This window comes from Vigna unguiculata, chromosome 5 (assembly GCF_004118075.2).
Source record: "Vigna unguiculata cultivar IT97K-499-35 chromosome 5, ASM411807v1, whole genome shotgun sequence".
NCBI lineage: Eukaryota > Viridiplantae > Streptophyta > Magnoliopsida > Fabales > Fabaceae > Vigna > Vigna unguiculata.
This window is the reverse complement of record NC_040283.1, coordinates 42,322,523-42,335,394: the sequence shown is the minus strand read 5'-3', so window position 1 is coordinate 42,335,394 and position 12,872 is coordinate 42,322,523. Positions and strand designations below refer to the sequence as shown.

The window sequence follows — 12,872 nt, the reverse complement described above, 5'->3', positions numbered from 1 at the left end:
TGTCGTATAAAATCGCGTTTCCTGATTATTGAAAAATGGATATAATATTATTTAGCTGTTTTAAGTAATAGTTAAAGTTCAAATATAATTTATTTATGGCATGGGGTCAGTGTCTCTATAAAGCAAGTGCTTTAAAATTCAATCTTCACACCGTTCCTTATAATAAAAATTAAATTTCATGTATTTAGTGCGATTGTGCAAGATTCATACTTTAAACTTGAAAGGCTCTTGCTTAAGAGGAAGTGTTATGGATGTAGTATTAAATAATTTTCATTCCTTTTCTTAATTGTGTAAACCTTTTAATGATGCGAAGCTTTAAATTCATTATTATAATATGCATTGTATTGTTTATACAAAAACTTTCTAATAGTTAAGGGATGTATAAAACTTTAATTCAATTTATTGAAGTCACGTAATCATAAGAAGTATATTGAAAAAAAAAATCATAATATAAATTTGTTTTTTCTGTTTTTATAAGATGAATTCACAGTCATACAAAAGAGGATTAATGGATACTAGAATTCAATCTTTTATACTTACACCATTACTATCTTTTTTATATATACGAATTTAAATTTAAAACCGTCGAGCTATTAAATTATTTACATTGTTTTCAGATAATGCATATCACATTTGATTATAAATAATATTCGTGATATAAATTTTAAAAGATGGGTAAATTTATGTTTAAAGCCTGCTGTTGTTGACTGAACCAACCAGTGAAAATGAAAGGGTCAAGGTTCTTTGCATAAAAAAAGGTAGTGTTTTCGAGGTATTTGGGGATGAAGTAAGAGGGTCAAGGGTAGATACACAGCACTAACAAAATATAAACTCAGTCTATATCTTCTTTCTTTTCAACTTTTTATCTCTACTCAATATAGAAATAAAATTTAGATTTGAATTTACCAACGAGCATAGTCTTGTGATTCTTGCAGAGGTTTATTTCAAAGAAATTCAATAAATGTTAACCACCTTATGTTATTTGCTGTGTACTGAGATTTATATTCTGGGTTTCAAGGTGTTAAAGCGGTGCTATAAAGGATTAAAAAGGTGACGATAATGTTCATAAGTTAAATGATTATGAAAAATATAAATATTTTTGTACTTCTTATTTCTATCATTTACAGTTTTTTCACGTATTCTTTCATGTATTAAAAAAAATATTTGGTTTTCTGTCTCTATGTTTACAAATATCAAACATTATTACTCTGAAATACACATTAGCAATAATATACAATCCAGAAAACAAAGAAATTGTACCAAATATCGTGTTAAATCCAATACCAATATTTTTTTATCAAACAAGTGGATCACAACGATAAATGCAGCTGAATTACTTAAAAGATTTTAAATATCTGTAGTTCAAAATGACTTTTAGTGGCAATGCCCTCAGTTCAAGTGGGAGATGATGAGATTGGAAAAAATACTATATTCATTCTCCATAAGTGTTATTGAAAAAATTAAATTTGGTTCTCTAGGAACTAAAAGGAGAATTAAACAAAACATGGTACAATTAGCAAAAGGAGAATTAGTTACAGAGCAAGAGTTTAGGCGGCATGGGAAATGCCTTCCAGCAACAATCTTGTTTCCTGAACATATGTATGCAGATTCTGCATTCCATCCTCCAACTTCTCCAACATGTCTGAATAAGAAATGGAAGAAAAAAATGTGTTTTTGTTGTTTGCAGCAATGACCCTAGCTGTTTGTAACTTTTCGGCTCTTGTCAAATCCATTTGCAATTCTTCTTCTAGAATCTTCATTTCACCCTCCTTTAGGTCATATTCAAACACATGCTGCTGGAGTTCAATAATCATATGCTCTATTTCAGACATACAATTATCCCTAAACTCCAAGAGCATCTCTTTCTCTTTCACCACACGTTCAAGTGCAATCTCTTTCTCCTCTGTGTTCCTTAAGCATTGCTTTATTTCCAGTTGAACAGCCTCAATCTGGCTTTCTACATTTGCCCCCTTCTTGTTTAGATTTTCCAGTTCTTTTCTTATAACCCCGAGTTTCTGCTGAGAAAGCTTCATCTCTGCTTGCAATTTTGTTTTCTCTTCTTCAAACTTAAGTAAATCAGTGGCTTTACTTCTAAGATGCCAAATTTTCAGCGAGGAATCAATATTCTGAGTGTTTTCAACCGAAAATAGAACCTTTTCACCTTCGTGCTTTTGATTCTCTTCCTCCAATTTCAATTTGATGCACGCAATATTTTTCGTCAATTCAACTTCGGATTCTTGGTTCTTCTCTTTAGCATTGTCCAGTCCCTGTTTGGAAGCTTGAAGATGAGCCAATTTCCCTTTCTTGTGGTCAAGATGAGATGTCAAGTCCTTAACAACTGCTCTGGCCCTTGTTTCCCGTTGCACAAAGTAAGAAAATGTCGAGGGAAAGTTTGATAATGAATATTTTAGCGCTGAGAACTTTTTGTCAATAATTGTTCTTCTTTCATGTGCTTCAGAAAGCTTAAGTTTCAAAGATTCGAACTGCTGACGCTTGATGTGAATATCATGCTCTGTAACCTCAATTTCTCTAGAGAGCTCATCAACTTGAACCGTTGCTTTTTCAGCACAACCAAATGAAGCTATAGTCTTGACAGCATCTGAGATATGTTCATCGACTCTTTCAAGCTTCTTTGTAGCACAACTTAATTCCTCTGATAACTTTGCCTCACTGAGATTAAGATTATACTTCTCAGAGTTGACCAATACATCAGCCTCACTGTCATCCTTTAAAAGCTTTTCCTGTTCACATGCATCAGAGCCAACGTCCATATCAGACCCAGATGTAGTAGTGGGTTCATATTTACTTTCACTTCCACCCCGCATTTCTTGTGAAATAATTTCTATTCTCAAGTCTCTTTCCCCACCATCAACTTCAACAAGCTTTTCTGGGCAGTCCACGTCTCCTTTGGTTTCAACTCGTTCTTGTCCAATGCATGAAAGGGATCTTTTTAGATCATCTCTCTCCTGCATGGCTCTTTCATACAAATTCATGAGCTTTTCATTTTCTTCAGTCATTTCCATTAACTGGTGCTGGAGATTCTCAACCTCTTCTTTCAACCCAGCTTCCTCTGTTGTTATTTCAAGAGAAAAGCAACCATTGTCAATCTGGGAACCAATTTCATGAGCTTCCTCCCCTTTATGAGCATTTCTGTTAATATTCTCTGCAGCAGCTTGTTCATACAATTCAATCAGTTTACTATTATCTTCAATCAAGGTTTTAAGCTTCATCTTGAGTTCATCATTCTCTTTTGCCAAAATAATTGCTGTCTCGTGAGCCTCTGCTTCTCTTTGACTAGCAGCAGCTATAGCATCAACCATTGCCTTCAACTCCAGTTGGTCATTGTTGTTAATGACAGGCATATCGATTGTTGATGGAAGGTCCATTTGCTGCTTTGCTTCAGTAACTGTTCGGGATTTCTCATGTTCTAACTTTGCCGTCAAATCATCAATACGACTGCAAGATAAAATTTAGAGGAAAATTTTCAACACTGTTTTGTTCATGATGGACAACAAAGTGAAACACATTTACGCAGAAACAATTGGAATAAGGAAATATCACGAGAATGACATTCAGGTACAAACTACATACAAGTAATGTTCAGAAATGCACAAACACCCCATAATTATATATGACAAAAATGAGAGAGTAAACAACACCTTTTTAATTTTTCTTTCTCCTCAAGGCAAACCTCTAGCTTTTTGCAAATTGTATCCATTTCTGCCTGGTTTTGAATAGCCTGTCGTAGTTAATAAATCATATAAGTCAGGAGAGAACGAGAAAGACATAAATAAAGTTGAATAAAGTTAACAACAGAGTGCAACAAGATTTTTCTAGACCTGAATCCGGAGAAACTCGTTTTCCTCCCTAAGCGAAGACTGCCAACGTGATTTTGGACTTGACTCCTGAAGACAGACATTAATAAGAATTAAACACTTGAATAAGTTACATACACACAATTCAAAATGCAAGCAATAAGAAAAAGTATATGTTGTCTATATACAGCAGGTCTGAAAATTGCCGGCTAATATGAAAACCCAATTAAAAGGACACGATCAAAATCATATTCTAGTTAACATTTATGTTGATGTAGTCTATTGTGACATTCACTGCTTCAAACATGATTACGAGTGCACGATCAAAATCATATTCTAGTTAACATTTATGTTGATGTAGTCTATTGAGACATTCACTGCTTCAAACATGATTACGAGTGCACGAAATTCTATATCATTCTTACCAGTTTGGAGTCAAGATTGCTATCATTACGTACATCTTCCATCATCGGATCAGAATTTGCTTTCTAGCATTCGAAAAATCAAGGAGATCGGGTCAAGATAGGAGTTTGCAATGACTTCTAGACACAAGAAAAAATTATTACAGTAACAGTCAAGACAGGAACCATTACCAGATCGGGTTCATGCATGAACTTCCAGTCTAGTGCTTCCAACAACTGCACATACAAGTTGAAAATAACACAATGAACGTCAAAGGAATTAACTGAAGATTTTATGAAGTACAAAGGCGTGCCATACCTTGTTTTCCAGTGCCATTATTTGCTCACTCATCTGTTCTCGTTCTCCTTCCAAACAGAATGACTTTAACCTGTCTTGAAGATGTATAAGCATTAGAAAAGAAAAACATGTAAATCACCGATAAGTCACGCTAGTCTAGCTAGTACTACTTTGTTGGTGAACTCAGACCGGTTAGTTGACTTGTTTCTCGTGTCTAGACAATATCATAAGGCGACTTCTTTGCTTCAAAAGACTTCCATAATTCATATTTGTTAATATAATGGGCAATGTTTATAGCTACGTTAATTGTTCATACTAGAACATTGATTTTTGGTTATAGGGTAAATATATCACTTCATAACCTTTACTATTTTAATCATATGAAATAAAATGTGTTACTTTTGAATTCAAAAGAGACAAAAAAGCTTTAGAACTAAAAGGATTTTTGCTGTATCAATAGAACATGCCTTCTAATTTCTTCTTTTAGCTGCAAATTTTCCATAGCAAATCTAGTTGCTTCTTTATTTCGATCAACCTGCGCTCGCAAGCCCTCAATTTCCTTCAAATGCTCCTCTTTTTCTTTCAACAGATGTGTCTCTGCTGAGATCTTCTCAGAAGCAACTGCTTCTAACCTTTTTATTCCAGCTTCTCGAAAACGTAATCTCATCTTCAAACTTTGTATCTCATCTTCTCTTTGTTTCACCTGAATCATCCCATATTTCAACAAAAGAGAATGACTAAAAATTAAAAGAGTATAAATATACCGAAAACCTAATCAAGAATACTAGAATGGAGCACTATGACAGCCTAACAAAATTGGTAAGCATTTCTCACATAAAATTGGTACTTGTAGGTCAAAAGGTTATATATTCCTTCCCTCATTAATCAATCATTCAAAACTAATAATGAAACTGGTTTGTGAAGTGAGAATTGTCTATTTACATGCTCTATTCAAATCATATCTTTGAGAATAAACCAACATCCCTAAGACTATAGTTAAGTCCCATCTCAAAGAGAAACTAGCTATATCAGGCTACAGGTGACTACAACTAAGACGGCTTTTCAACCATCTCCCTCACACCTCCGAATGCCAGCTTAGAGTGTCGAAAATGAAAGCCACCCAACAATACATATAGGAAAGTCTGATACCATCTAAGAGGCAACCCACAAAGTCTGTTCCTAAGGTTACAATTCCATGTAGGCCATATTTCTAGCTGATACAAGATTAAACTAATGCCTCTGAGGCTGCAAATAAGGCAGTCATCAAAGAGGCCGTAACTAAGAGGAACTAGAGGTGACCACAATTAAGGTGACTTCTCAACACACATCAATAAGAAAGATACTGCTTTTCAAAGGTACCAGCTTCATGGATGCTTGAAATTCTTCTCTTAGTGCTTGTAATTTCATCTCTTTGTCCTTTTCTCTTCTAAAGGCCCCAACAAGGGCAATGTCATAGTCTTTTTTCTGCAAAAAAGAAAAAGACCCTTATCAGAATACAATGTTATGAAAGACTAATGATTTCTTAAGCACAAAAAAAAAATCAACCTGGGATATCCTTTTAACAGAGGTTAATGGACTGAATGATCCTTGCACACCCTCCCACTTGAAGGATCCAGGAGAACCTGGAAAGCTGATTACTGAATTGTCATTATCCTGAATTTCTCCTCCAGCAACTACACCACGTAAACGGGATAGTTCCTTCTGAGACCCCAAAATAAATTTGAGTAAGAACCAGTCAATTTAGTAAGGAAGAAATACAGGTTGTTGGAAGCTTCTCTTTAAATAGAAGATCAAAAGTAAAATTAAAATTTGGGTCACAGTTGTACTTTTCCGATAAGCAATTAAGTAATTTTACATAAAAGTCCAATGAAATAATCACTCTTATGAATTAAGATGGCATGAAATGTAAGTTGATGTTATTGTTCCATTAGCATTCAAACTATTGCTCTCCGATGGCCAATTTGATAAGCATATATATAAAGGCATTAATTGACTCATATAATGATGAATGTAACTAAATTACCCGTTACCTACTCATTATATAAAGAAAAAGGTCTGCCAAACAATTTTTGTTCAGAACATCAGAGATGAAAGGATAAATCAAATTTATAATACCTTAAGTTGCTGAATTTGAATTCTCATGGCAATGACATCTCCAGACGCATCCTCATTTACAATTGCCTGGAGAAATATACAATTATTTATAGTGCAATCATTACAAGTGTCTACACAGATCACCTACATAACTAAACAACTGAGCTATGTTTAACAAAACTAGCTCAAAGCTGGAAGTTGATAGCTAAAATCCGGCGAAACACTGATAGTCCAATTTGCTTCAGGTATCCATGTGCAATTCTTATTAATACTCAAAGGATACTTCACAGATACATATCTACGAAGTATTCAAACCTACGAAGCTCCAATACTTTTATTTGTTTCACATATCAGATAACAAAACTTTTGAATAATTCACCGAAATCACTAACCAAAGAGAGAAATCGCTCTAGTCGCTCTAGGTGAATAAAAAAATAGTGAGATCGATAGTATTGTTCTATATGTAAAAGTTAGTAAGTAATTTTTTATGACAATTATCCATAATTCTTTTTATTTTGACAGTGTTTGTGAAATATGGTTTTAATTTGAATTTGTACGATTACTATTATATATTTATCATGTTTTGTGAATTTTTAATGAGCATCTTACACACACATATTATCATGTTATTTTTAGAATAACTGCATTACTTTATCGAATTCGCATATCATATTTGAGCATCATTTCCTAAAATAGAGCTAAACTAAACATGGGTAATACGATTTGTTTTTCAATTAATTAAAAAAAAAAATCATCAACCATCAATATTATTGTATCGAAGTGTAATCCTCCATTTGTAAAATAAATATTTCAAATAATATAATAGTTAAAATAAATTATACAATGAAAGAGTATCTAATCTAAATAATAAATAATGATGAAAAGATTGTCAATATCATATTTAAAAGATTCATAAGAATTTTTTACCTTATATGCGAAAAGATAAACATAATAAAATCATGTCCTATAAGTAAGCGAAGAAAATAAAATAATCAAATCATGTCAAAAAAAAAAAAACTAAAAATGGAACTTAATAAATATTTTAAGATCAAAATAAGAATAAATATAAAAAACTAGAAACTAACGTTTAAAAAATGTTATTTCAAAAACGTTATAAACCGCTAAAAAGAGTTTGTTTGTCAATCACTATTAATAGGATCACACTAGTTTTTCAACTAGTAAAGAAAACCCAGAAATTAACTGAAATGGCGTATCAAACAGCCTTTATAAGCTCTAATGACTAATTTGGTTATGATAAGATTACCCTACCAACCGAAGCCTCTAACTTTCTTTTGAGTTTTGGAGGACAATTCATTAAAGTTTTTAAATTAACAACATAGAATAAAACAATGTTTGTTACCACATCGTAATAATTGAGAGTCAGTCCTTTGTTTAGGTAGAAGATAGACGCACATCAATGTATAGGCTCTAAAAGTATGAAAAGACATACATTGTTCTTAATAAATTTGGCGCGCTGTGCAAACTTCAATGTGCTTAATGTCTCCAGTGAACAACTGCAAAAAGTTACCAAATGTCACTTAAATACTAATAACCAAATAAGGCAGCCGACAATGAAAAAATTAAATAAATAAATTTTAGAAAAATTCGTCAAATCCATTTATGACTATTGGAGTTCATATACTGGAATACTCGGATAGCGACTCTAAACAGAAAAACATAGTAACTTTCTCACTGACGGTTTCCCTAAATTCCTTATGCACAGATATTTAGTACAACCATAGGAGGTTTACTGACCAAATGGAGGGGCTTATGTTTGCAATTATGATTGTTTTTGAATTCCCTCCCAGAGAATCCTGAAAAGAAAAGAAGATAGAATACTGATCAGATTTAATTGATAATTGCAGTGCAGCTCCTTATTTATAATGAAGTCAGACAAAAAAACAATATTTTCCTCTAATATTAATGGATATAAACTATTCATTTTTCAGTGAAACACTTGCTAGATGATTCGAATACTACCGGGCAGAATATTACAAGGATCATTGAGTCAAACATTTCAAGTAACAGAATAACTACTATAATTGCAATAATTATAAATTATAATTGAAAATACCATAAAGATCTGCATTTGAGGTGCTTCTACACTATAATGTTCCAAGTGCAGTTAGTTCCCCAATAAGCTGCTGGTTACATATAGCTGAAACTAGAGCCCCTTAATGGAATAAATGGTTCTCTAATGCAATTTTATTGCCAAGGAAACTGGCTAGTTGCTATTGCAAAAAACCAACGTCTGTTGAGTAGTAACTAGATTAGGTGTGACAATTATTTCATACAGTTATTATTCTATAATAACTGCATACTTACAAAATAGATTGCAACTTCTGTAGTTCTAAACCAATTCATATCCCCCAAAACTATTTCATTTTATAAGACCGATATCAGTTGCCACAGATGTCCGGACACTGAAATATAATTTACCTAAGAAAAATTAATTTACAAAATATTACCACCAACCTGAAGTAAAAATGTCAGCTTTGAATCACGGTATGGAACATGGAGCGATTTCCCATTAGATATGCTTACTAGGTTCATAATCACAAGCCTGCAAGTATATTATCACCTACAGTGTTATATTTTTAGCATAATACCACAACTATATCAACTAATGGGAACTAGCATATTAATGTAACAGATGAGAATTCAATATTGTCAATGAGGATAACCAACCCCAAGGTTGAAAGAGATTTGTTGATATTAGTTGCTTCCTTAAGGCGTTCCCCTTCAGCACCAGAACTCTTCTGCCTGTAATAAAAATGGATATGAAGTATCATCTACATGAATGTTAAATGAGGTGAAATGCTCCTTGCTTTTGTGCTCATCTAAATCATGAAAACAAAAACAGACTTTTTGGAATCAAGTACCTCTCAGATCCAGCCAAATCAACTAAATTAAGTCGAGCATACCGAAAGTGAGTCACTCCTTGAGATTCCCACTAACAAAATAGTTCAATAAAATTGATTTATGATATACTTGGAAAAATAGTGAAAGTTCAACATCTTTTGCACGAAAATAGGATATAGAACATCAATATTGACTCACCTGACTCTCAATGATGCAAGTAAATACACTATGAGATCGACTGCTGGCCCGATTCATGTTAGTGGCCGCTACCTTTCTGTTTGCAGCTCCCTAATTACATTGTTATTTTGAATCAGTGCCGATTGACTTAGTTCTAAAAAGAAAAGTGAAAAATAAATTCACACAGGCTACTTTTATTCCTCAATTTGGAATTGCAAATAACAAAAAATGAATTAATTAGTACAGTATTACAATCACAAACTAAAAAACACTTTACAAAATTTATATTAAAAAACAGTACAATATGATGTTAAAAATAAAAAAACAAGGGTGAAAGCATACCTGAATAAGTAGTTGAATGACCTCTCGAGCATAATTAACTTCTATTTCCTTAAGATTTTCGACATAAACTCCTTTCTTACTGTCTTCTCGTATCTGTCGCACAGATGTATGCTTTAAAATGTTTTTTCACGAACTCAAAGAAATAACAGCTCATACAATATTCGTATATTATTTCTCAGCTTTATAAGATTAATCCTCACGAAAATTAGTTCTTCTAATGATTAGAGATTTTGAGAACAAGCATAATGAGAAAAGGTATCCAACAAAAAGGGTGATGATTTTATATTTGAAGGGGTTTCTAAAATGTCCATTCATACCTGCAAATTGTTAGATGATGGCTCCAAAAGATCAAGGATCTGTTCATTGTATATCTCCAAGAAAGAACATTTGCATGTAAATTTTAACTTTTCATCTCTTCGAGCCTCTTTTTCCTGCCGTATTACAACAACAACAGATTACAGGCTAAAATTAGAATTTTGCGAATATAAATATATATGAATAATTCTGCTGAAGCATAAATTTGTCTTAAGCTATACAGATTAACTAGTCCAAATTAAAATTTAAAATATGTAAAAGGCAAAACTTCAAGTATTATTCAACCGGCAAGATAAACATGATAATTGTAAACTATGACATTTGGAATCCTAAGGAAAACACCTTGTAGGAACACTGATTCAAAATAATCACCGATACGGTGAGCTTGGTAAAATTGCTTCATAACAATATAAGATACTATAGTTTAACAAATGGCTTAAATATTTTAACTAGAGAGCGCAAATCACATGAAATTCGTCTGATGTGCAAGCAATTGCATTAATCTACGTATGCATTCCTTAAAAAATGATTGAGTATATAGTTGAACAACAAACTATACCTTTTGAATTCTAGAAAATAAGTGCTCAAAAATTCTGGGTGTCATTCCACAGTTGACACTGTGTCTTCTCGTTCCCCCCTCAATGTCACCAAGCATGGTGTGTGTCTTCCCACTGCCAGTCTGTACAAAATCAATTATTTTTAGTGATCACACGAGTGTTTCATTTTCATATTCCGGACAAAAGAACAAAACCAGGTAAAACATGCAATTAATGATACAAGCCTAATGGAACATTTGCTTCAAATTAAAATTATGATTTATATTCCTGCGTAAAGTGATTCAAGGAAATGTTATGATTGAAAAATTATTCCTGGTCATGTCTAACAGTATTTTAAGTTAACTTTTCATATTCCCGGGAATACTTTTTAAATTCTAAATTAACTAAAATAAAATAATTAAAGAATGGACGGTAATAAAAAAATGTACACATGAGGAAATGTAATTTCTGCGAATAAAACATACCTAGATATTTTCACAAAACCTTCTAACAAATGTGACAGAAATGCCTCCTTACAGTCATTACTATGCTCCAATAGACTCAAATAACATGAGGTGGAATTTCCTCACTAAATTATATCAACCTAAGCAAACTAACTGAACAGCAAATCAACAAGAACAGAGCTGAATATCTCACCTGACCATAAGCAAACATGCAGCTGTTGTAGCCTCCCATGCAGTTTTCTACCATTGGCAAACCAGCTACATTAAAGAGATTTTCCTGTCATATCAGGAGTGAAGTGTGAAACCCAAGCTTCAAGGTTCATAAAAATTAGAAAAGCAAACAGGTTTGTATAGTAATTTCGATAAATTTATTAATAGAAACCACAATATGAAAGAAATTATCCAACAAAGTTTACCTGGCTAACATTCTCATCAGCAACCGCATCAAAAGTAAACCGCGACTCGGGATGTCCAGTCCATGTAATTGTTTGACAGCTCTCTTGCCTAACACACTTTCCATACCCTTGCACCGATATTTCAGAGTTGCTAAGAGGACGCATTCTAATTATAACCTAGCTCATAAAAGTAAATCATATCAAACTCAATTCACTTAAACCAAACTACCAAAAAACAGATAAATGTGAACTTAATTAGAAACAATTTTCAGATATAAATTATTACAATTACTCTCCCAAACAATTCTAATTATACAATTTCATTACTTACAGAGAATAAGAAGAATCAATTATAGCCATAAATCTTGAAATTAACAAACACAAAATTTCCTTTAATCAGCATTGCTCTTGAAACACTAGGAAGCCTTGCATTAGACCTAGTGAACCTGAATAGAGCAATGTACAGTTGTTGTACCTGAACATTGTGATCTTTCCAGAAGGAAGGATCCTCGCAGAATTCAAATCTCCGAGATGAAGAAACGGCGGCGCTACTCTGTCCGACTACACTTTCGTCGTCCCACTCGCTTAGGTTTCGGACTATGGAGCTTTGCGCGAGCGAGTCCTTGGCAGCGGATTTCAGAAGATCCGGAGTGTTCTGAACCAGGGAAAGCGATGTGGAGGGGTGGTCGTGGAAACCGAACCTGCTCTTAATCGCACTGGCAGCCTCAGATAGGAACGGCATCGTGGAGTGATTGATCGTCTCGGTGGAGAATTTGGGGAAATGGAGGGAGTGGTGTTTGTGAAAAAGGCGGAGAGAGAAGGAGAAATAGAACGAAAGTTGAAGAATGAGGAAATGGGGAAGGAGGGAGAGAGAAAATTGAGAAGGAGCCAAGGCTAGAGCAAAAGATTTGGTGATCTAACGGTGGATATTCGTTTAAATTCAAACTATGAGACCGTTTGAGATCCGCGTTTCAAATTTTCGAAGAAGGAGCCAAGAGATCCTCTTCCTTCAATTATTTTATTTCTTTCTTTACTATTTAGTTCACTTTAATTTCTAATAAGTAATAAATTAATTCACAGTTCACATTCTTCCTATTAGATTTCTTTTTATTTTAAAAAGTAAAAACACAATGAAAATTATATATTTTTAATATTTTATGTTGATAAATTTTT

The 12,872-nt window shown here is 33.2% G+C and overlaps 1 protein-coding gene across 1 annotated transcript; it reads right to left on the bottom strand.

Annotated features, from left to right (window-relative positions):
• Window positions 1-1,354: 1,354 nt before the first annotated feature.
• LOC114186231 (kinesin-like protein KIN-12E) lies at window positions 1,355-12,588 on the bottom strand. The gene is made up of 22 exons (XM_028074269.1): window positions 12,175-12,588; window positions 11,721-11,876; window positions 11,498-11,581; window positions 10,864-10,983; window positions 10,307-10,420; window positions 9,990-10,082; window positions 9,669-9,758; window positions 9,491-9,561; window positions 9,297-9,371; window positions 9,084-9,171; window positions 8,364-8,422; window positions 8,059-8,122; window positions 6,630-6,695; window positions 6,060-6,215; window positions 5,874-5,978; window positions 4,982-5,217; window positions 4,536-4,605; window positions 4,409-4,453; window positions 4,241-4,303; window positions 3,840-3,905; window positions 3,660-3,739; window positions 1,355-3,456 (listed from the first exon to the last, which is right to left on the bottom strand). Exons 1-22 carry the CDS (start codon window positions 12,439-12,441, stop codon window positions 1,548-1,550), a joined length of 4,077 nt encoding a protein of 1,358 aa, XP_027930070.1. The 5' UTR covers window positions 12,442-12,588; the 3' UTR covers window positions 1,355-1,547.
• Between the last annotated feature and the right edge of the window lie 284 nt (window positions 12,589-12,872).

Excerpts from the sequence above, each read along its gene's own strand:
- LOC114186231 (XM_028074269.1), bottom strand. The coding sequence starts at position 12,441 with ATGCCGTTCCTATCTGAGGCTGCCAGTGCGATTAAGAGCAGGTTCGGT. Across the intron at positions 9,172-9,296 it reads AAATCTCTTTCAACCTTGGG|GCTTGTGATTATGAACCTAG; the intron begins GTTGGTTATCCT and ends ATATACTTGCAG. Across the intron at positions 4,304-4,408 it reads TCATGCATGAACCCGATCTG|AAAGCAAATTCTGATCCGAT; the intron begins GTAATGGTTCCT and ends TTCGAATGCTAG.